The 22301-nt window shown below is 39.3% G+C and overlaps 1 protein-coding gene across 2 annotated transcripts in view; it reads left to right on the top strand.

Moving 5' to 3' along the window:
- Window positions 1-707: 707 nt before the first annotated feature.
- PPP2R5C (protein phosphatase 2 regulatory subunit B'gamma) overlaps window positions 708-22301 on the top strand; it is a 79447-nt gene continuing 57853 nt past the window's right edge. The window contains exons 1-3 of one of the 2 annotated variants that reach the window (XM_086463642.1): window positions 708-767; window positions 2479-2544; window positions 16679-16838. In XM_086463642.1, coding sequence (XP_086319768.1) covers window positions 741-767; window positions 2479-2544; window positions 16679-16838 — 253 coding nt within the window. In that variant the 5' untranslated portion in view covers window positions 708-740. Of the gene's footprint in view, window positions 768-1825; window positions 1844-2478; window positions 2545-16678; window positions 16839-22301 lie in introns of those variants that run through there. The other variant, XM_086463644.1, reaches the window with a different exon arrangement.

Raw genomic sequence — 22301 nt, 5'->3', positions numbered from 1 at the left:
TACTATGAAATCGGACTGCAACTATGCGGAGCTCACCTTTTCCTTACCCATATACTGCAAGCATACATTGAAGTCCTCAAACTGATGATGACCGCGCTGGATTTGTGTGAGAGGGCCAGCCTGCTTCAGACATGCCCTACATTGTTTTATCTTTTTCTTTCTTAAACATTTGCCGCTCTCCAGTGACAGGCTCCCGCGTCCCACCTTTCCCTGCGCCCACAGCGGCGGAGCCCATACCCCTCACTCAAGAGCGGGCTCCGGTAGGCAGCTCGGGCCTGGGGGGCTGCAGGGACCTCTCCCTTCCTACGGGGTGCCACCGGCTGGGGCAGAGCCCGCCGGAGGCCCGGGGGACACCTCACCCCGTTCCTCTGCTTCCCCTCACCGAGGCGGCAGGACCGGGGCGCGGGGGCGGAGCGGCTCGGCCTGCGGGGCCCAGCCCAAGGCGTGGCTGCAGCCACGGGGCCCGCCCCACAGCCCGGGGGAGCGTGACGGGAGGGGACAGGGGCGGGAAGGCGCCGCCAGCCCCGCCTACGAGGTGACGCTCCGGGATTGGCGGCTCACGTGACGCGAGCAGCCAATGGGGAGGCAGCGGGCCGCTCACGGCGGGCGGAGGAGGAAGGGGGTGGGGGGAGGGCCGAGGCCGCCGCCGAGGACGGGGGGAGCGGCAGCGCGGGGCGGGCGCAGCGCGGAGCGGGGCCGCCGGGGGTTGCGGCTCTGTGGCCGCGGCGCGTGGGGCGGCCATGCCGAATAAAAACAAGAAGGAGAAAGTGAGTCGGTGGGGTTGGGGGGGGGTCCGGGCCCTGTGGGGAGGCTGTGGGGCGCAGGCCCCGCGGGGAGGAGGGGCCTGGGGCAGAGCGCGGCGGAGTGCGGGGGGTGGCAGCGGCGAGCGGAGCCCAGCGCCGAGGAGGGCGGTGGGGCGCTCCCCGCCGCTGGGGAGAGCCGGGCGAGGGGCAGCTCCCTCCTCGCTGATACCGGCCCCCTTCCTTCCCCCGGGAGTCGGGTACTGGGGAGGGGGCAGCTCCCGGTGGGGCCTAGTCCGGGGTGTGCTGTGGCGGCCCGGGGGGTGGTCCTGGTATGGTCTCGCCGGGCCCCGGCGGGGTCCGCCCCGCCGAAGCGGGGGCGCGGAGCCCGCTGTGGGCGGGCGCGGAGATGGGGGCAGCCGGAGGGAGGGAGTCGGTGGAGGGAGGCCGTGGTTTTGGCGTGCGGGGGAGTGCTGGAGGGAGGGAGGGGATGGGAAACGTGTCCTCAGCCGTGCCTGGCGGAAGGGTGAGCTGGGAGGGGGTGTCTCTTACTTAGGGGCCGGCCCGGACATGTTGGGGGGTGGAGGAGAAAGGGGTGTTTTTCATGGCGGCAGGGCTGGGGGGAGTGTATGTCCCCCATAGCTGCTTGCCTGATCCCCGTCCCGGGAACCCAGAAAGTTTCAGTGCTGCGTGGCTCTGGCTGCAGTTGAAGTTGTGCTTTGGGAATCACCATAAGCACTCAAGGAGCACTAATTGCCACTCGAAATCTTTTCACCTCATTTTTCTGACCGTGGGAGAGGATCTAGCTTTGGCCTCGCTTTGCCTCCGTTTTCCCTGGCGCTCCCTGGAGTGATTCGTGTGGCAGCAACGAAAGAAACTTGCACAAGTAGTAGTCGCAGAAAACTTCTAAATCCGACAGAAAGTTAACTGGATTGTGCTTTATTTTATGTGATAGGCAATTAGCCATGTGAGTGGAAGTCAGAAACAGTGAAATAGACTGTCTGCCTCATCCAGCTGCTGTCCCTCCAGACCTTTTCTGTTTGGTTGACTTCTGCTTGTTTCTTAAGTGTTTCAACATCGTTTTAAAATTAGATGTAGGGAGGGTGGGTGTTGTGGTTTGTGGGGATTTGTTTGTTTTAACTTTTTCCCCGATATCCTTGACACCTTTGATATTAAAATCATTTGAACTTGTCTTTACTTTTCTGAGAATAACAAATCTCAAAAATATGCTGTGGGTGAAGGATGCAAGTTTATTACAGTGCTGGGAGGGAGAAATTTGAGTTGTGGGCCTGCTTCTAATACTAGACTTTCTAGCCCCTAAAACAGATAAAATAATGAAGCGGAAAGTGTGTACTGCACTGATGCTAGTTTCAAAGCTAAATTAAATATAAATATTCCTGAAGCTAAAAACCAAAACCAGCAAGCGTACGTTCTTAGACATGGTTCAAATTGCTTGTATTCTTTGTCCCTGCCTGCTTACCTATATGAAAGCTTATCTTTATATACTCTGTGGGTGAATTTTGAGGCATAAATAAAATTCCAAACTTTCTGTGGATGAAAAATGTTTAAAGCGTTGTAGAGACTATAGTTCAGTATTAAGTTCCTCCAATAAAATAGTATCGGTTTTGTCCTGTCTATTTTAATAGCTTTAGTGTCTAAAAACCCCCAAATTTCTTGACTTGAAAACTAGCTCTTGTCTCCTTTTCAGTGTAACTGAGACTGCAAATTTTTTTTTAAGGAACCTGCAAAATCAGTCAAGAGTGGAAAAAGTGGCAAAGATGGACAGGAAAACCCAGAACATGAGGTAAATATTATGAAACTATGTACATTTTTTCAAGGTAAATTTGTCATGACTTCTGAAGAGTGTTTTAAGTTTTTCTAGATTGTTATAGTTTTGACATGACAGGTGGCTTTGAGGGAAGGTGATTGTGGAACTCCTGCCTTGGTATTTGACAAAAAAGTGGTTTTAAGACTTAAGAGAAGATGCTTTTGAGGAAGTTAATTTTATTTGGACTAAATAAATGCTTGCTTGCTACAGTCTTAAATATTCATCTTTTTCCTTTTTGGTTGTCAGGTGTACATCGGTCTTATTTTCTAGTCTTATTGTGGGGTTTTGGGCTTGTCTTCTAGTTGCTTATTGCAGTTTTTATCATTCTCTGTAGTTCCCAGAGCTCTCTTCTCTCAAACTGTCAATGTTGGCACGTCAGTTAAGTGGCAGTAGCCTGTTAGATTGTCAGCAGACCTTAGACTTAATCGAAGGCTGCCAGTTGTGGTGGTGTGTGACTTCTTTTTATAGGTATACAATGGAGTGTTCCATTTTTGACCAATTAATCTGTTGTTGATGCAGATTTTGTTCTTCTGCATTGCTCTGTTTTTCCTACCAGCAAGGCGCGGTGCCTTGAAAGGGATCATTATATCATTATTCACTCCCTTTCCAACGGTAGTCCAGAAACTCAGAATTAACAGATTTGCTTCATTTGGAAATTACTGTTTAGGTGGATTCCGAAGTTTACTTTAAAATGTTCATACCAGCCTGAATGTAAAATGCTACACTGACAAGCTTATGTATTTCAGTCTCTAAACTACATGCCTTGATATGGAAAGATAAGGTTTGAGAACAAAATACTCATCCAGCTTTATCATTTTTTCCCTCCCTGGAATGACTTTTGGAAGTAGGTGCTTGGGAATATTTGGTATACTCTTTCTGATGCATTTCAATGAGTTCTCATTTGTTTGTTGTACAGAAACATGCATGCTACTGTTGTAAATTAATAAGATCATTAAAACTTATAAGCTACTTGTAGAAGTATTTTGGCATATTCAGGTAAGAGTGATTGAGTTTTGGTGGAGGGAACATAGTTGCTAGGAGGGGTCTTAGCTACTAGGAGAGCTCATAGAACGAAGAAAGAAATGTATCAGTGTAGATGTTTATAATGGTGTAAATAGATGTGCTTTACTGTGATACGTTCTGTCTTTACAGTATATTGCTGTGACATTAAGAGGAGTATTCTTGACTGTAATTTTAGTTCCTGTGCAATTGTAAGGCTCATCATTATCAGCATCCTTGCTGTGCGTTTGTTGACTGCTTATTGTCTCAAGATTCTGAATGACAAGCTACTGAGACCAAAACTGATTTTCTTGTTCCTTCTTGGTACTTCAGGATAAAGCTCCCGTAGTTAATTAGTGGAGAGCTTTAAATGTTAACTGAAAATGTATGTGCAGTTGTTTGCAATTTCTTTTTGTGTTTGCAGATCTAACTTTTTTTTAACTTAAAATATGATAGAGATTAATCTCAATAGGAGAATACATTGTAGTGTTCAAGCATTTTTCTTTTCAGCTGTCCTTCCAGGTAGAATTTCTGATGAGAAGTACAGTTTACTTATCATATGTGAGTAGGGGCAGAATAGGAAAGGGACTGGGAATGTGACTGGCACATATAGGATGATTGCCATTCCCAGTGGGCATTATTTAGTCTCCGTACAATTTTGAACACCTCAGTGCTTGACTCATTAACTTAATTAATAGACTAATTGCACAGGAATAGTAATGTAGAATTTCCATTCTAATGTGGCTGGTTGTAATCATTATGTATGTTAGCTGGTGCTTATATGAGCAGAAAGGAGGCTATTTGTTAACATAGTGAAAATTAGTAAATATAGAATATTCTGGAACACACTATTAATGCATTTTTAGGGTGCTTTTTCTTTAAAGAAGGTTGTGTTTCCTTGTACATGCATCTTAACATGGCTTTTTAAAAATCCTCTTCTAGACTGAATAGATTTGGAAATATACTGGTTCATTTATTTTTTGTTTTCCTCAAAATGCATTTAATGCATATGCATTTAATACAAATGAATTTAATGCAAATGGCAAATTGTAAAGACTAGAAACTGCCTGCTATTCAAAGAACAGGGACAACACAAGCAGCATCCCACCAGTACTTTATTTATAGATACTTTTATAGCACTTAACTAAATTCATGATGACTTGGACTTTTATAGATAAAAAAGCACAACAGATCTTAATATTTACAAGAGTGAACAAGTGTTTTTCCTGTCTTGCAGTCAGGGAAACGAGATTTCACTTGAGTGAAGCTGTACAGCAAGTCTGAAAAGGAGTTGAAATGATTGCCAGTATGCCAGGTCAGGATGCCCATGCTGAAAGGGGGTGAAAATTACTTAAGCTGATGCTTGTCTCGGTTTGAAAATTACAGAAGTAGCCCATGAGCATGTACAGAAGTACTAAACAGTAGCTACAACACACAGGGGGGACCTACTGAAGTAAATGCCTCTTCATTTAAATCTCAAGGAACCCCATTGTGGTTCTGTTTGAAAGCAAGGTCCATCTTGCCTATTTTCTTGTTTCCAGCATTCCCACCAAGCAGGTGTTTAGGGGAAAAGGATACAAGGTGATTCTTCTTGCGTTACCTGTACCTTGGTTACCTGATATAATACCAAAAAAGCCATGCTGTGTTTGAAGCAACGTGGAGTTCTTATTTGCTGTGTGATCAGTAGCTGATACTCGAGAGATTCAGAAACAGAGTAGATGTATGGTCTTCCATGTTGGTATGCTTTTCTTTAAGCCGGTATGTGGCTTAGAAGGTTGCTTAGCTAAGGTGTTGTGTAAAATTGTTTTCATATTATTAATGATTTAATTGACTTTTTCTATATTGTAATCTTTAGATATTCCCCCTCCAAGACCTGCTTAATCTCCCCTAGGTGGGAGGACTTCTATTACTTTGATTGTCCTTCTCTGTTTCCACGTTCTGTTCTCCTTTTTGTGATGGAGGTACCAGAAATGTGCACATGAGGTGGGGATACCTTGTCATTCTGTACACTAATGCAAGTATTCCAGTTTCCAGTTGCACATATTGGTCGCTTTTTGAACACTTAAGAAAAGAGCTAGTATGATTAAGGTCCGATCTAACTTCAGTTGTAACCTGTTAGTAAATAGTTGCCAGAACAGTGGAATCTATTCCTTTAAGTATTATTGCTTATTTCAGTAATTAGTCCAGGATATTAGTGTCTTCAGGTTGTGAATGAAGACTTAATCTGCTGTGTATTGTTTTTCCTTTGAGTGGGAGAAGTGTCTCTAATCTGGTAAAATACTTGGAGGGGGTTGTTTACCAGTGCCCGACACCTATACGCTGAACAAAAACAAGTAACAAAAAAAATGTCTGGGTATGGGGGTTGGCACTGCCAACACTTGGTTACTTGTGAACGTATTCCCTGTGGCCTTTGCAGAAGTTACTTGCCTCACGGATAAGCTTTGTTGTAGAGTTCTGTTTTGTCACAGGGGTGTGGAAGTCTCCTTTTGAGTTAAGGCAGTAGTAATTTATAGTCAGACTAACTTCTTTAGAAAGAGGTGGCTTGGTAGTAGGGACTGTGGAGAAACATCACCTTTTTCTATATCTAGCAAAAACCTAACACTCTTAAAAATTCAAGTACAGTACTTTAACAGTAGTTTTCAGATACAACCACAGGGGAAGGAAGTTAAAATTTTAACCCTGTATACTCTTCTGTCTGTTTTGGCCATGGGAAGATATGTGCTAAGACTTGCACTCTTCACCAGTCACTGAAATGGACAATGGACAATTCACTGTTGTGTTTCACCTGGGGGATGGAAGGGTCAGAAGTAACTGGTAAGCTTTCATGCAAGGCAGTAGTAGGTGACTGGGAGTGATAGTGTCTAGCTGGACTGGTTTAAGAAGGCATGAAACTTCTAAATTGTTTTCATTTTTAATCTAGGTGTCGAGTAGCCTGTAGACTACTTTTGTTGTTTCTTAAGCTTGGTGATTTTCAACAAATGAGAACAGAAATCATAGAACTCTTCAAGTTCTTCTGCCACGCAGAACAGCAAACAGAAGTCTAATGTGGTTTGAGGAGTGTGTGTGTGTGTATTATCTCGTTGTTTCCGTGTGCTGCCCTGGTTGGTTTTTTTCTACTCCAAAGGTGGTTTTGCTGAATACAGACAAATCAAAATGTAATAAAATACAAACTGCATTGGGCAGTTTTTTTGCTGTGCAAGAAGTTGCTTGATTTACTGACAGCATGTATTGCTAATGTTGGACTACAATGAAACCAATGTTAAAAAAATTTTTAAAAGGCTTGATAAGTACTTATCCATGCTTCTGTTCTGCCACTGTCTTGCAAGTGTCACTTTGCAGTAGGCTTACTAAGCTCCAGTGATAGCTTCCAGTGCAGCAATTTTATTAGGCTTTGTTTTCACAGGTATTTCTTCCTGCTTTGTGAAGCCTTTTTTAGTTACAAGTTAATTTCTTAAGCTATTCAACATGGTGATAATTTTTTGGGGGAATGGTAATTAAATTCCAGAAATGTGACTTTAATGGACTACCTTTAAAATACTTCAGCAAAAGTGAGGATTTTCGTCTCTGAAAGAACCTTGAGAGGGTACTCTTCAGTTTTCTGTTTTCCTATATTCAACCTTTCCTGTATTAGCCAGCACATAGTGGGGAAAGACTATAAGTATTCTCATTACTTCTTTACTAATTCTTGATTACATGTGCACATACGATTGCCACTTTCCTTAAAAATAATAAATTAAAAAAGGGATGGGGAGTAGAAGTTGTGTTGATGGGTTTGTGGGGGTTTCTTAGCAAAGATCTTAGCAGAGAAGTATCTTAATGTTAGAAGGAAAACCAGGAATAGACAAAAGCAATAAATCCAGCAGTTTTTTGTGTTAACAGGTTCCTGTGATCAGTAGCAGCAAGTTATTTAGAGAGTTGATTCCATATTTTCTGTATATTCTTGCTTATTTTTCTCATGGTTTCATGTTCGTGATTTCCATTGCAATACTATTTAAGTTGATATACCAGTTATTAGTAACCCTGAGAAACAAATGTACCTGATCCAATCTTGAACAACGGCATATGGAGATGGTTACACTGTGTCTAGCTTGTGACTAGATTTTTCTACTTCAAGTTATGCTTGAAAGTCTTAACACAGATAAGTACTTATTAGGCAACTCATTAGGGACTACAGCAGAAGAGCTAGAGGTTTGGGGGTCAGGGAGGGGAGTTCTGGGGCTGTTTTCCCCACCTTGTTCACATGTACTAGGACTAGGACTGCTCCTAAATAACTTCTTGCCACAAAACATTCTTTCAATCAGCTGAGATTATCCTGTTTTAATTGTTTAGTAAGTTAAGTATTAATTTATTTATGACATAAAACAGTGTTTTAAGGGTTTTGGTAGTACTCCCTACAATACTGTTAGTTTGATGCCAGTTGTATAGCAGTCTAGGTCAGGAATGGCTGATAGCCTGTAATAAAGCATCCCCAAACCCCCAAGTTCTCAGCAGACCATATCAATAAGCTGTTTGTCTGGTCTGTACAGCCCATAATAAACCTAGCTGTTTCTTCAGTGTGTATTCAGTAATATGTCCCCACTGGACTGACGGGTGGAATAGCCAGTGTTTTCATTAGTTAGTCCCATGCAGTAGATAAAATTGATTTGGAAATTGGTTTTCTTTCATTTGGAAGGAGAGAGATACTCGTATTATGAAATACATTTGAAATTTTGAACAATAGTTCTCTCAAGCTTGAATTGCAGAAGGGCTGTAAATGGACAGTGCTAGACCTTCTGTTTTCTGAAGCTTACTAGGCCTGATTTGGGATTTTATTTCTAACATTAGCAAAACAGGACTTTAAACCAGTCCTGCATATAAAATCAGGATGGATTTTTCTCTTGTATCAGCTATGTAAATAAAGTCAGTGGGCTTTGGGGTTTTTTGTTTGTCTTTAAACTGGTGTACTAACTTTAAAAAAAATAAATAAATTTGAAAACTAATTTTTGTTCATGGTTTGCGGTTCTGATTTTCTTTCCTAGAGATATTTTTTTAATGGGTTGATATAACTATTGAAAAATACTTAAGCATAGCAAGTGAATACATCCTTAGTACTAAATGAGGTGCTATTTCCTGACTAGAAAGATGCACTGTGTGTTACACTTCAAGCAGCTATGCAATTTTTTGTTTGTTTTAACTTCTGTAATTTCCTATTTCCAAGTTTTACTGACATCTTTCCTTTTTGTTTTTGGGAATTAGAATTTCCTTCTGCATCCAAAGCAGAATACTGAATAGTGAAAGAGGTTACCTTAACAGTGCTTGTTATGTAACTTAATATTATGCTTTTAAAACTAGTGGAATTGATTCAAGTGTGCCAAACACTGCTGTATAAAGTATTTTGTTGCCTAAAAGGAGATGCTTCTGAAAACAGGATTCTATGCCCTTCTAGTTCTTACACAAGGCTGAGAGCTACTTGTGTAATGTCTAATGTGTGAGGTCTTTGGCTTGTGGTTTGTTTCAGTACTTACTATCCTCTGCTTCCTAATCATGCTTTTTAAACTCTCTGAATCTTTCCTGAATGGAAACACAGCAATGAAGGCAAAGGGTGTTCTAATCAAAAGGAACAAAGTGGCTTTCAAAAATGGATATCAGCAGTTTGTAAACTGAAAACATCCTTTTCATCCTTTGTTTCAAATAATGAAAACTTTCTTTTAAGTTTTTTCGTAAGAGTTAAGGCCTACCACTCCTTAAACTTTGAGAGGACTCATATTAATGTACATGTGTGATACAGAATTATTAATATCCTATAGAGAATACAAATAGTAAGAAAAAAGAGGTAGCCATTCAATCTACCCATATGCTCACAGACTTTATAAACATTAAATCTTGTCTGGATTTTTTTTCCCCTCAATTTCATTTGAAGCCAGAATAAATTTGTAATTCTACCGGTGGGATAGGAAGCTTTGTTTTTTTTGTTTGTGTGTTGTACCTCCCCCTGCCACTCCTGCAACAGGCTTTGTGGGCCAATTAAAAAAAAAAAAAAAAATTCTAGGAAAAAAGTCCTGCCCCATTCTTGAATATACTTCTTAAAAGATGACTGCCAAATAATATCTTTTGCCACACCTTTATAGTGACTATAATTTAATGCCCTTCCTCATCACTGCTCAGTTTAGCAGTCTGAAGTACTAAAAAGTAAACTTTTCTAGTGGCATGTAAAATAGAAGCATGTTGACAGCCAAACATGAAATGATTTGGTACAACAGTTCTTTAGAAGTGGTCAAAGTTGTTATACTACTAAAATGCCTAGGAACCTTGTCATGGACTGTAACTGTCTCATATAGCATCTAATGCAAGTACCAAATTAGTGGGCAGGGGGCGAAGCAAAAAAAATTCCGATATGTGTGAAGTGAGAAACTATTATGAAAGGATTGGGGAACACAAAAATACAGACATCATTGGTAATGCCAGGTATACAGTAGCCTTAGCTTATCAGTGGCTTTATATATTTAAAATTTAGTAGAGTACAGGAGTTGGAGCTTAAAGCAGAGGAGATGAGTTTGTGTGTGCATATATGTATAAATAAAAAGGACAAAGGTGGTGTTTGTTGGATTTTTTTTTTTTTGAAAGTAAAAGGATGATCAGGCTGATCAGAGAGAAATTACAAATGAAAATCAAGAACTAAAGTAACTTAAGCCAGGCCATTATTTATTCATATTCTTCATCTCTGTATTTATATAAATGTTTTGAAATAATACTTAAGACGTTATCTGGTTTTAATCATATTTAATTAGGTAACTGATGGTTGCAGGTAACAAATTTTGCTTTTATGAGGGCATTTGTTTCTTTGAAATTTCATTATAGAAGACTCATTAAGAAACAAATGTTGCTTTGCTGTCAGTGTTTGTGAAGTACCAGGTGCTCACTGGTGGTGGTGTTTCAGCAAATGCAAACCGGCATGAATCCATTTACAGTCTAAGCCTGGGCACCCTGTCATCTTTGCCAGTACTCTACAACCTCAGGCTGCAGATCTGATCTCTGACTGAAAAGAATCAAATGTCAGTTTGTTCCCAGAGTAAACTAGTTAAAACAAAATTAAGTTTACAAGGAGCAAGTGGAAACCAAGCCTTATGCTACCGATATTTAACTGTGCATGTAAAATTACAGTACAAGAATGTCAAGGTTGCAGTACACTGAGCTATCTTTGGCAATTGTTAGGATTGGTTTGACGTGTTGCAAGTCGTGTGTTGCACAAAGCTGTGATGATACAATTCTTTAGGAGATAAAATTTGAGCCCTGTGTGTAAGCAGCTCACAGGAAATGCAAGCAGTGCTTTGTGTCATGAAAAATAAACGCCAGCAAGAAAGGCGGAAGAGCTTCAACAAGTTGTAGATCAGTCGTCTAAAATAGTCTGTGACTGTAAAACTCACCATGGGCACCCGTTCACAGGGAAGAGGTCCAGATGACCTTTGCTGCTTGTAGGGAACTTCCCAGTCACTGATGCAATTCAACAAAACTCCATGTTGTCTCTGACAAAGCACTAATGGAAGTCCATAGTTAGACATCAAGAATAGCCAGCAGAAGCATTGCTGTATGTCCATGCAAATCACAGCTGCTGAACAGGTACTACAACATAAATCAGCAAGTGCTGATTAATGTGCTAAAATAGATAAACTTTGTCATCACCACCCTGTTAAAAAGTTAATCTTTTTGTTTATCATTATAATACCGTGGATCCTCAAAGCTTTAGGATGCGACTCTTGCTATGTTACAGAATAGAAACATAAGTTATGCCGAGACTACTGCTGGACTCTGCAGCAGTAATCTCAAGCACTGAGACAGTCTTTAATGATAATAAACATGCTTGCTAGAAGAGCAGCTGCAAAGATCATTCCAGCAGGCCAATCCACGTATCATTCTGGCAAGTGATTTTCTTGAGGAAAAACATTAGAAATTTAAATTGCGGTCTATGTGAAATGAACCAAAGCCTTCAGCACTGTAAGCTGCATCTCCAGGATCTGTTCCATAAGTTGTCTGTCCAAATATTCTTGTCGTGGTGAAACTAGTGAACAATAATGGCATAGTAGCAAGAATCTTCAGCAAAGAACGAACCTCAGAACCCTTTGCCATCCAAAATAGTACCCAGTAAGCATGTTGTTTCCCTGCTGTTTGTAACTGGGTTGTTGATGGATCAGTGCACCTTTTCATGCGTCCAGGTGATTAAGAATCTGTTATCAAGCTTTGTATAGTTTGCACTGAATCTCTGTAGATTGAAATACTGATGTTAAAGATTGTAGGCAGTTGCTGCATAGCAAACTCCCTGTCGGGGCCTGGGCACTGCTTGCATGAACTAAAATTACTACAGGCTGTGTGGATAGCTCTGTCAGGCCATATCTTTAATAACAAGACTTAATTCTGGTGTAGTCTTGTTGGAAGGCATGTTGTACTGTTGGTATTAACAACACTGCATTGAAATCAGCTGACAAATACTGCTCTCCTGGCAGTGCGCTCTCTTGAACAACTTGCCTTGGTCCCAACTGCTAATCTAACACCACCAGCCCACCTCCTGCAGGTATGCCATGGATTTATTTACCAGGTTGATGGCTGCTGGGACATATGTCAGATATGTTCCCACCTCCAAAACAGTAAATGAAGATCTGCGAAGGAGAGAGCTCTGTGGCAGAGTTCAAGAGTCCTGGAGTGTTCAGAGATTTTCACTCTGAAGTTTCTGTGGAGGGGAAAAAAACTGCATGGAAGGCTCTTAACTGCTCTCCACACATTTTGACTCCTTGATCTTTGATTTCAGCTCTCATCTTGAGAGATTAAATTCAATTCAACTCAGCTTCTCAGCCTAATTTCATTGATTATGTATTGGGACTCAACCTCTTAGCCAAATCATTTTGATTACATATTAGGCCCTCATACAGTTTTGAAAATGAAGTTGTAAATGTCCCTTTCATGTTTTCCCTTGTTCTTTGTTTAGTTTCAGTAAATTGTATTTCAGTTTCATTGTAAGTGTAGTTTAGATATAATCTAGAATGCTTTTGTAGCCCCTTCTGAGGCTGCCTTGGCAAGAAATGAGCTCTTCTGGGTGCTATAGATCAGACCTCTTTATCTTAATCAAAAATAAGTCCACAGAGGCTACTTACTATACGAAAAGGAAAAGAAGGAAGGGATTAATTCTGCATTAATATAAGCATTCCCCCTCTGTTCTTAGATTCAGACTAATGATTCTCATAAAAAGTGTTCTGTGCTTTTCACTCTGTGTATCTGCATTTCACAGGGAGTCTTAATCATGTATTCATTGATACAAGGTTCAACTATCCAGATTTTGTAGTCCAGAGTTTTTATCAAGGTTCTTGCTGGTGCCATCCTAGGATGGTGTACACACAGACTAAAAACCTCAATTCACTGGTGGTACTCATTACAGGGAAGAAATTTGGGGATTAGTGTTTGACTGATCTGTGTCAAGAAGCATTGTACAGGGTGTAAAGTTGCCACGTGGGCTGTTTGATGATGATCTGTTTAATTTTAAAAGAAACATTGGCTGTAACTGTAGATGTGCTTGATCTATTCATACCTTTCTCTTCCTGGTCACAAAATTAGCGTTGTGCTCTGATCTATACTTGCCTGTGTACGAAAACAGGGGATGAAGCATCCAAGTTTGCCCAAAACAGTGATGTTGAGACAAGGAATGTACCACATCCCGGTTGATGCAGGAGGACTCAAGGGAAGAAAGGATGCAAGGACTATCTATCTTGAACTGTTGTGACTGGCAAGAAAGCTCCTTCTCTCCTCCCTGCCTTTGACTCTCCTGAGTTCATTTTAAGCTTATTCAAGGGCACTGAGGAACATAAACTACCTTTTTTCTATTGTTAAAAGCAGAAGTTAAAAGTCAGAATCACACTGTTCCTGGTTGTCTTAATGTTCATAAAAGTATGTAAACCTATAGCTTTTAAAAACTAAATTGATCCGGGAACCTGAGGGTTGTGTTTTAATTATGATCTGAAGCAGCACATTCTCAATCTGACATTTTTTCAGAGTAATTTGCACACTTTTTTTAGGGGTTTATCAGCACTTTTGGGATTAAATGTGTCTATGAGTATATAAATGTTTGGGTAGGAGGGAGCTGTTTGTCAAAACAAGGGGAAGAGTAAGTATTTCCCATTGTAGTCACAGGAAGAGAATTGATAAAAATCTATCTGTAGTTTCACTGTTCTGGTGTGGAATAAGTTGAATTGTTCATTGATAGAGCAGAATGTCCATCAGTTATTGTCAGGAGTTGTGGTTTCTGAAGCAGTTTGGTTTGTTAATGGGAGAAAGAAGTTGAGCTTGGCTCTTAGTCTGAACTAAGGAGCATTGTACACCTTCATAAAAAAAAAAAGTATGTTGCATTGAAATCTTTAGCAAATGAATACGCAAAATTGTTAGTCTGAATTTGTTTTCTTTTTAGAGGGATGGTTAAAGTACTGAGCTGTGTGGCTTAAGTTGAATTAACTCACTTTCTCTGAGTGCCTTTCTGTCCAGGGGCTGGTTGTTGGCAAGCTCTGGAGGCCAGTTCTCTTGTGGTGGCACCATAGTGCCACTTGCAGAGGTCATTTGGTACAGCTGTGTGATGTAGTATTCAAATAATAATGAACTGGAAACCGTTTTGGCAGCTTTCTGCAGTGTGCTGGCTGAGTGACCGGAGTGTGGCTGAAAAGCAGGGATGATCATGGTAGAAAGGAGGAGGAAATCCATTGGATAAATTGGCGAGTGATTCAGGGCTAGAATTACACTGGAGTCATCACTGCTAGGTGGGAAGTTGCCATAGTAACAAAAAATGCTTTCTTTCGACATTTCTAACTAGAAATGTTACCCATCCTCTTAAAGAACCACTTCTGGCTAATTTTAGAAATTATCTGCAATTTAGAGTACTTGGTTCTCTGAGGTGTATGTTACCTTAGGATACCGTGGTGTGCGCATGTGTGCAGGCACATGCAAGCACTTGTTAATTCAGAATTGAGAGTTTGTTTGGGAATAGAGGAAGCAGGAAAGCGGCTTTTCCTGTTCCAAGTAATGAACAAAAAAACAGGTGGCAGTGGAAGGTAGCCAGTTCAGAAAAAAAAAAAAAAAAAAAAAATTAAGCTCCAGCACAGTATTGAAAATCCAGAATCCTGTGCAATAATAGTGTTTATAATGCATCTTAATTGGCTTTTATTGTTTAATACATGGTAAGTCATTGCTTCCTAATTTTTAGTGATGTTTTTCTTTGTGTTTATTCATATGTTTATTTGGATTGCCTTTTTTTAACTTGAATTAATGGATAGAATTTACCTTGCAGATCACTAATATTTCAGCAAAAATATTTGTAAGCATTTAGTGTTTGGGATTAAAAAGTGAAATAGCCTGAAAAATACAATGTATCCGATATTACTTGTACATAAATGCTTCTGACTTCCCAATGTATGCCATTTTTACTGAAACCAGTTCTAGAGTATTTTTGGTAACTTCAGACTTCTGGTGTTCAGTGTATTGTCTCTCCTTGTTACGTAAGGCTGTAAGGGGTTTTGCTATTATGATGTTAAATTTGCAAAATGGTTAAATATGTTTAATGAAAACTAAATGTGGCTTTCAGTCATAGCTTCGGTGTATTAAGTACTGCATGTATAATATAACACAGTTAATCTATTTTCGAAGCATATACATGTCTCCCATTTATGCTGCTGGAACAAAATTTGAATAAAATTAGTGTCTTAGAGACTCAAAAGGTAGATAAATTTGTGTGGTAATGTTTCCATGTGCTCTGAATGTGTACACTCCCAGACCATATGGAAATTGTTGATAAATAAGCTATTCTGGAAATCCTTTTTAGAATATGAAAAAAAGTGGTTTCTATTGTTTTAGCCATGTCCCTATAAAAATGCCATTGATGATATTTCATGCAGCAATGGAACACTACTTTGATATCTACTATACTTAACAAAACTCTAATTAAATCCATTCAAACTGCCAAAATAGCAGCATAACAACTTGATTTCCATCCTGAATCCCATTCCCATTTGATTTTTTTTTTCCTGTTTCTTATCACATGGGCATTTTCTGAAAAGGAAAGTATATGGTCTTTCCTGTAAGAAAAAAGTGCCAAGGCATCTTTTCAGATGTGTGTGAGTGTAAAATAGTTTGCAAATTTCAAAGCTTCTACAGCAATTTGAAGTCCTATAAAACGAATCACAATAGGAGTAACGTTTCCTGCTCAGCTGTTTCTATATTTTTGGTGTAGGTCACTCCTAGAAGTTTTATCATTCTTATAAAGAACATAATGAAATTATTCATAGTTTAAAAGTTAATTATCACCTATTTTAAACCTGCTTTTCCTACTTCAAAAAGGGAATGAGAAAGGTAGCATCACAGGTTCTGACAGGCTTTTGTTAATGATGCATTTTATTCAGCTTGAGAGAGAGCACTGTCAAGTATAGTCTGGGAAATAACAGCAAACTGGAAACTTATAGGTGGGAACCATTTTTCTGGTTTTATGTTAAACTTCATGCAGAGGTATAGTGACAATCTGATAAGGATTATTACAGTAAAAGCAGCTTGCTCTGAGCAGGCAGTAAACTGCTGCAAATCTTCACGTACGTCTTAGAAGCTGCTGAAGCTACTACAATAACAAGACTTGCTTCCTTAACTTTGTATTAGAGCCTGAACGCGCTAGATGAGCTTAGGATTCTTAGCAGAGACGCACAGTACAAATAGGCAGTGAAAGGTCACCTGCTGTAAATAGTCGAGGTCCTGTGATCCCTTTGATTCTGAAGTTAGATGGCCAAATACCTGGGAGACCTGGACTTCTCGGGGAAAATGTGAGAGTGGCTGAGGAACCACATTATTTGAAAATTTCTTTTCAATTGGCTGGTAACTTCAAATAAATGGGCTAGTGCGTGTAACAAGGTGATCTGTTCCCATCTGTGTGAGGGCTATGGTGCAGAAATTAACATTGAAATGATGGAACAGAATAATAGATAGCTATACATTGAGGATGATGAATAAAGCAATTTGATTAAAAGCTTATTTTACTTCACTTAGTCTGTAACAAAAATTGTTTTTTAGAAGATCATCTAAGTTCAGCTGCAGTTAACTGCTTTCATTTCTTTTTGAACAGGTGTCAAACAAAAAATCCAACAGCACTCCTCCCCCAGCACAGCTATCTAAAATCAAAGTACCAGCACCACAGACAGTACTGAAGAAGGAAAAGCGGCAGAGTTCTTCAAGGTTTAATGTTAGCAATAACAGGGAGCTTCAAAAACTGCCAGCGTTAAAAGGTATGTCTTTCTAAATTAGAATGACTTGTGTGGGGGATCTTGGGCATGAGACAGAGAAGAATCTCAGCTATCGTACTTCTTACATCTGGAAGACACACAATATGTATCAAGTATACACTTGTGCAAACTTGCACATACTTGCGTGCTCCAACACACTGGCGTTTTTCTTCTTTTCTTTCATTCCTTAAATGAGGACTTCCAGTGTCTTGCCTTCTTGGCAATCAGTATAGGAAATATCTGTAAGTTCCTTCAACCGAAAACTGCCTATGTGAAAGTACATTCATTCATTTGCATAAAAGCAGAATATTTGGGCTCTTTATGTAAAGTATCAGTCATCTGTCCTTGGTGCAGGTGAGGTGAGAAGACCTGGTCTGTCACTATTGGTCTGATTTTTCTTGAGCATGGGTCAAGCAGAGTGATGTCTCTTTAGTGACTGAATTTTTCCTTTGTCAATTTTATGGCTTTGTGATCTTCTGGAATTTACATTTGCTGCCATCTGTGAGGAAAAGATGATGACAATTGATGCGTCTTCTCTTACTAACACAGTCTTTATTTTGGGTACTGTCTGTTGTGTAGATACATATTTGCATAGTGTTTTTATGGTAGCTTTTAATAGTGTTAGGGTAGAATTTGCCAGGTGTAATCAGATGTGCTGATCTATTGCTTATGAGCAACTGTTTGCTCTGAAGGTTTATTTTTTTTAAAAAAGGGCATTTTGAAGTATGATGCATACTGCTTTTCAGTATTCGAAGTTGGCAGTGAAAGCTTAATAGATTGCTGAAATGTTGATTAGTACTGTTGTAGGCAATGTGAAAATGTCAAGGGATAAGAATTTTTTTCCTCCAGACGTTTTCTTGGTAAATGTATTATTTTTTTCTTGAGAATAAGAAACATGGCTTCTCAGCCCATGTGAATTATGCTGCTTTTCATACAGATCAAATTAGACTGCAACATTCTTCTCTTCACACAGACACTGGTTTTACAAAAAGAGGATGAAATATTGTTCATCATGTTACTCTACCAGTCTATATACAAGATGCTGCTTAAAAATTTTCAACTGCTGTTTTTCTAATTAGTGAATTTCAGTCTATTTTATTAATTTTGTAAATAAGAATATTTAGCACCACATACTATGAATATTATGTCCTGTCTTTTAAAGTGACATAGTAGGTTCATGCAAATGACACTGAATTAAAGGAGTGATTTTTTTTTTTTTTTTTTTTTTTTTTTTAATAAAAAGTTATGCATACAGCCTCATGACTGACATAACCTTTTCTTCAAAGGCTCAGATACAAAATAAAAGGTTTGTTACGTGGTCTAAACCTCCATTTAGTCCTATTTTAAATAGTATGTTTCTGGTAGTGCCTGGGACTGCCAGCTCAAGGAGACTAGAACTGAGCATGCAATTAGAAGCAGAGTGGACAGTGATCTGGAAATGAGAAAAATGAGTGCAGATGGGAGAGGGGGAAAGTAATCCATCTTAGTGTGGGTGGTGAAGTTTTAGATCTGTTTCCACCTTGGCTCAGTTTAAACTAGTTGGCTAGTGAAGGGCAGAAGGATGCTTGCTTGGACCTGGGGAAAAGAAAGTAGGAAAAAAAAAAGTAAGTCTTAAACTGTATAAGGTATGTTCTGAGAGTGTTCTAGCGTTTTTGACACAATGTATTTAGATGTGAAGAAATAATGGAAGTCTTGTTGTGCATATGAATTATATTTGCCTTTCAGTCTGCAGTCACTCCCCCCACTCCCAAGTGAAACAAAGGAAAAGAACTTGAGCTTACCTCTGGTTGATGTCTGATGTGTGTCCCCAGGTTGTTGAGGGTCGAAATTTGTAATGAAATACTGGTGCGATTGCTGATCTGGTGATGGGTAATAATTACTACCTATCCTAATAATGCTATGTCCAGTTGCATGGATCGTAGCAGATGTCTGAATAATTACTGTCCTCACTGCATGTACTTGCTCACAATTTAATTCTCACCTGTTAGGGTTGCTGAGAATGCTGTTGGCCAGTTGCCTTGTTCTCCTAATGTGTACATAGATAGGTGACTGATGTGCATTCAGTGGGACAAGTGAATCCGGGAGACCTTTTTGGACAGCTCTAAGTGTGTTGTTTAATGTCTTGTGTCCAGATAGGAGTTAGTGGATGGGATGGGCAGGTTGTAATTTAAAGGACCAAGATGACTAAGGCAGGTTTGTCTTCTGTGAAGTGCTGGGAAGAACGTAGTGTTCCTTTAGGTCAACTGTGTTTAACCAGCTTTCAACTAGTTACTCGTAACGGGTGGCTGTATTTCTATGGCTACACTACCTGGGAAACCTTTCTTCTGTCTGTACTAGACCAAGAGATGTGCATTTTCTTCACAAATGTTGGGTTGACTACTGTGTGGTGTGGTGTACTTTATGTGATACTGTATTCTAAGCACAGCATATAGAATGGCATTGTCTTTGCATACTTTAAGGTCTGTATTAGATCTGTGAAAGCTTGTGACTCGTAACTTCTAAATGGCCTGTGGTGCTGCTGAGATAACCACCTTGTTTCTGTGCCATAGGGATGGAGTTGAGGTCAGCAGATCACTTGAAATAGTGGGAAGGGAAAGGAGGAGCTGCCAAAGTGGGTTTTCATCAAGGTTACTTATTTAGGAAATACTTTTTGATCTTCAGGCATGCTGTGAACTTTCTCTTGGGTGTTGCACAAAAGTGCTGATGATGGGCTTCCGGAAATACCAGCCTATTTGCCCTGGTGACTGGTATTAGTGCAGTATGACTTATATTCATTGGAGCAGCTTATGATTAACATTGTATACCCTCAGTTTATTCAAGAAATGTGAGAGTAGGATAGCTCAGATAATGCAAAAAGAAAAGGAAATAAATGATGAGTTAAGAGGCTCTAAGAATAGAGATAAACATAGAAAAAAAAAGAAAAGTCTGATGCAATGGGTTTGTGAAGCATCGAGATCCATATATTAGGAAAGCTGCAAGCTGGTGAAGCTCCCTGCAGCACAGTGCAACGCAACCTGATTTAGTTCGGGTAGAACAGGTAGCTTTTCTGCCTGCAGGTAACCCAGAAGTATCTCTGGAGAAGTGCCTTCAGAACTATGTCAGATATCTTGAGAAGATCTTACATGTTTTCACCAAAAAAAAGAAAAATTCTGTGCCAACAAACTTGTGTTATGTTAGTTTCTGCTTCTCTGGTTCTCCTTGTTCACTCAAGTTTGTAGTACAGGTACTTCAGTCACAGAAAGCTCATTTTTGTTTTCAGTTGTTTATTGGGAAAAAAATACTTACTGGCCTTAAAGGTGTGGTTTGTTTTATTATGATTTGAAAACTTGCAGATGAATGCTTTGGTTATATCAAATATAAATGGCAAAGGGTGTTTCAGCATTCAGAAACTTAAGTTTCTTCTTTTTCATTTTCTTAAGGAAACAGTTTGTAACTTAGGATATATTGAAATTGTTTACAAATTTAAGAATTTGTTCTGTGTGAGGTAAACAGCATAAATGTTCAATATGAATATTTAATAAATAGGTAGAAGTAGCATATCTGAGATTGTCTGTACCTGACCACTGACACACTGAAGTAGTTTGTGTTCTTTGCAACTGCTCACTTCAACTTGATGGAAGAAACTTGAATTCATTGTTACATCGTGGATACTCCTTTTCATGGTTAATTGGCAAATAGTTCCACAGTGTCTGTGACTTAGTTTGTTGTGTGATGGCATTTATTTCATAGAATTGTAGGGTTTCTGGTGATGTTGATGGGCCATCTTCAGTTCTTGATTCTAGGTTGCCTCTATGAACTTCTGGCACTCAAATACACTATATACTGGAAAAAGCTCTAGAGCTTGAATATGTGATGTGTATGTGCTACTCTTCTACCTGTGTTCATTCAGTTTTGAGAGGAAACTTTCGGGTGTCATGATATGTTGCGAATTGCGTGCTTGTTGCTTGTGTGCTTGACAGCAGCAATAATACATTTTCACTTCAGCTCTCATGGAGTTAGTATCCAAAGGCCATCATACAAATCGAGTCTCTAAAACTTTAAACAAAAAAATGACCTGGGTTTAATGCTGAGGGAGAGGAAGGATGTGGGTTTTTCTTTTTTTTTTTTTTTTTTTTTTTTTTTAATGAGGTAGTTGCATTTACTTCCAGATCTAGCAGCTTTTCTTTTTTTCCCTTCTCTTAACATGCATATTAAGAAAACTTTACCACACAAACATTTGTGAAGTCTATAAGCTTAGGTTACTATCTAAACTATTAAGAGATCATCTAAACTATTAAGAGATCAGACTTCAGTGTTTTCTGAATTTTCCCTGGAATGTTTTTTTGTAGCCTTTTTTTTTTTTTTTAATTAAAAAATAAAATTCTGTTTTTCATCTCTGATTTTACTGAGGGTACAACATGAGAGTAGTGGGTGAGTGCCAGCATCTGCAGGACTGAGACTGCTGCTGTGATGGACTCTCTGAGTAACTGACCAAGATCAAAAGGGAACAAAAAAAATAGAACAGCCAACAGTGTGGCATTTCATTAGTGGTTAACTATTAACCTAAATTTTAATGTGTTTTGCTTCTATTCAAGACTGTTATACAGATAAATAAAATTTAAGTTTAATGATTCAAAAATGTACCCATTATTAAAAAATAATTTCTATTCATAACAATTTATCCTTTTATTAGTACTTCCATTACTAGGTTGACAGGTTTTCTTCCCCATGGTACAGTGCTAATTATATATTTCTAAGATACTCCCTTGCCCATTATGTACACTTAGTTTATATGCTACAAAGGATTTTCAACAGTACAAACAGGTGAGCATACTTGTATTTGTACACGTTATTTTCCAAGGATGTGCTGATTTTAGTAAACTGTGTAAATGTGCAGTGTTTAGAGATAACTAATGTACCAAGTAGTGAGATTTTTTAAGGATGTGGTCTGAATCCCTTACAATACGTAAGAGGATGTTGCAATGAGCATTCTTAAATATAATATTAAGGTGCCCTGCCTGGGATAAAAGATTTTATACACGATCAGATATGATTGTGTCACAAATCTAGCTTTAACCTGCAAGTAATATTCATTAAAAGATAATGTTCTCTGTCAGTCCTAGAATAACGAATTTGAAAAAATAAGACAGTGCTCCTTAATGTTCTGAAGTGTTGCGAAATTTCCCAATGAACATGTTAGTCATGCATATGTAAATTTGGGCACGATTCAAAAATATGCTTTTTTGGTAGCATTTCTATATATGTTTTTTTAAAGCTGGATGGAATCCTTTTATAGCCTTATAGAGGACTCCTGTGATGCCATTGTCATGGTTTTGTTTGTGGGTTTGGGGTTGTGGGTTTGGGGGTGGGGGTGGGGGGTGTTTTTTTAGATAAAAGCAAACACTGTTTTATGTAATCTTTATGATGGTAATTGCAATTCAGCTTTTATTTTCAAATACTATTCCTAATTTAGTTACAGAATTACTG

This window comes from Leptosomus discolor, chromosome 3 (assembly GCF_034619465.1).
Source record: "Leptosomus discolor isolate bLepDis1 chromosome 3, bLepDis1.hap2, whole genome shotgun sequence".
Lineage (NCBI taxonomy): Eukaryota > Metazoa > Chordata > Aves > Leptosomiformes > Leptosomidae > Leptosomus > Leptosomus discolor.
The sequence above is the reverse complement of the archived record's forward strand: the minus strand, read 5'-3'. Positions and strand labels throughout refer to the sequence as shown.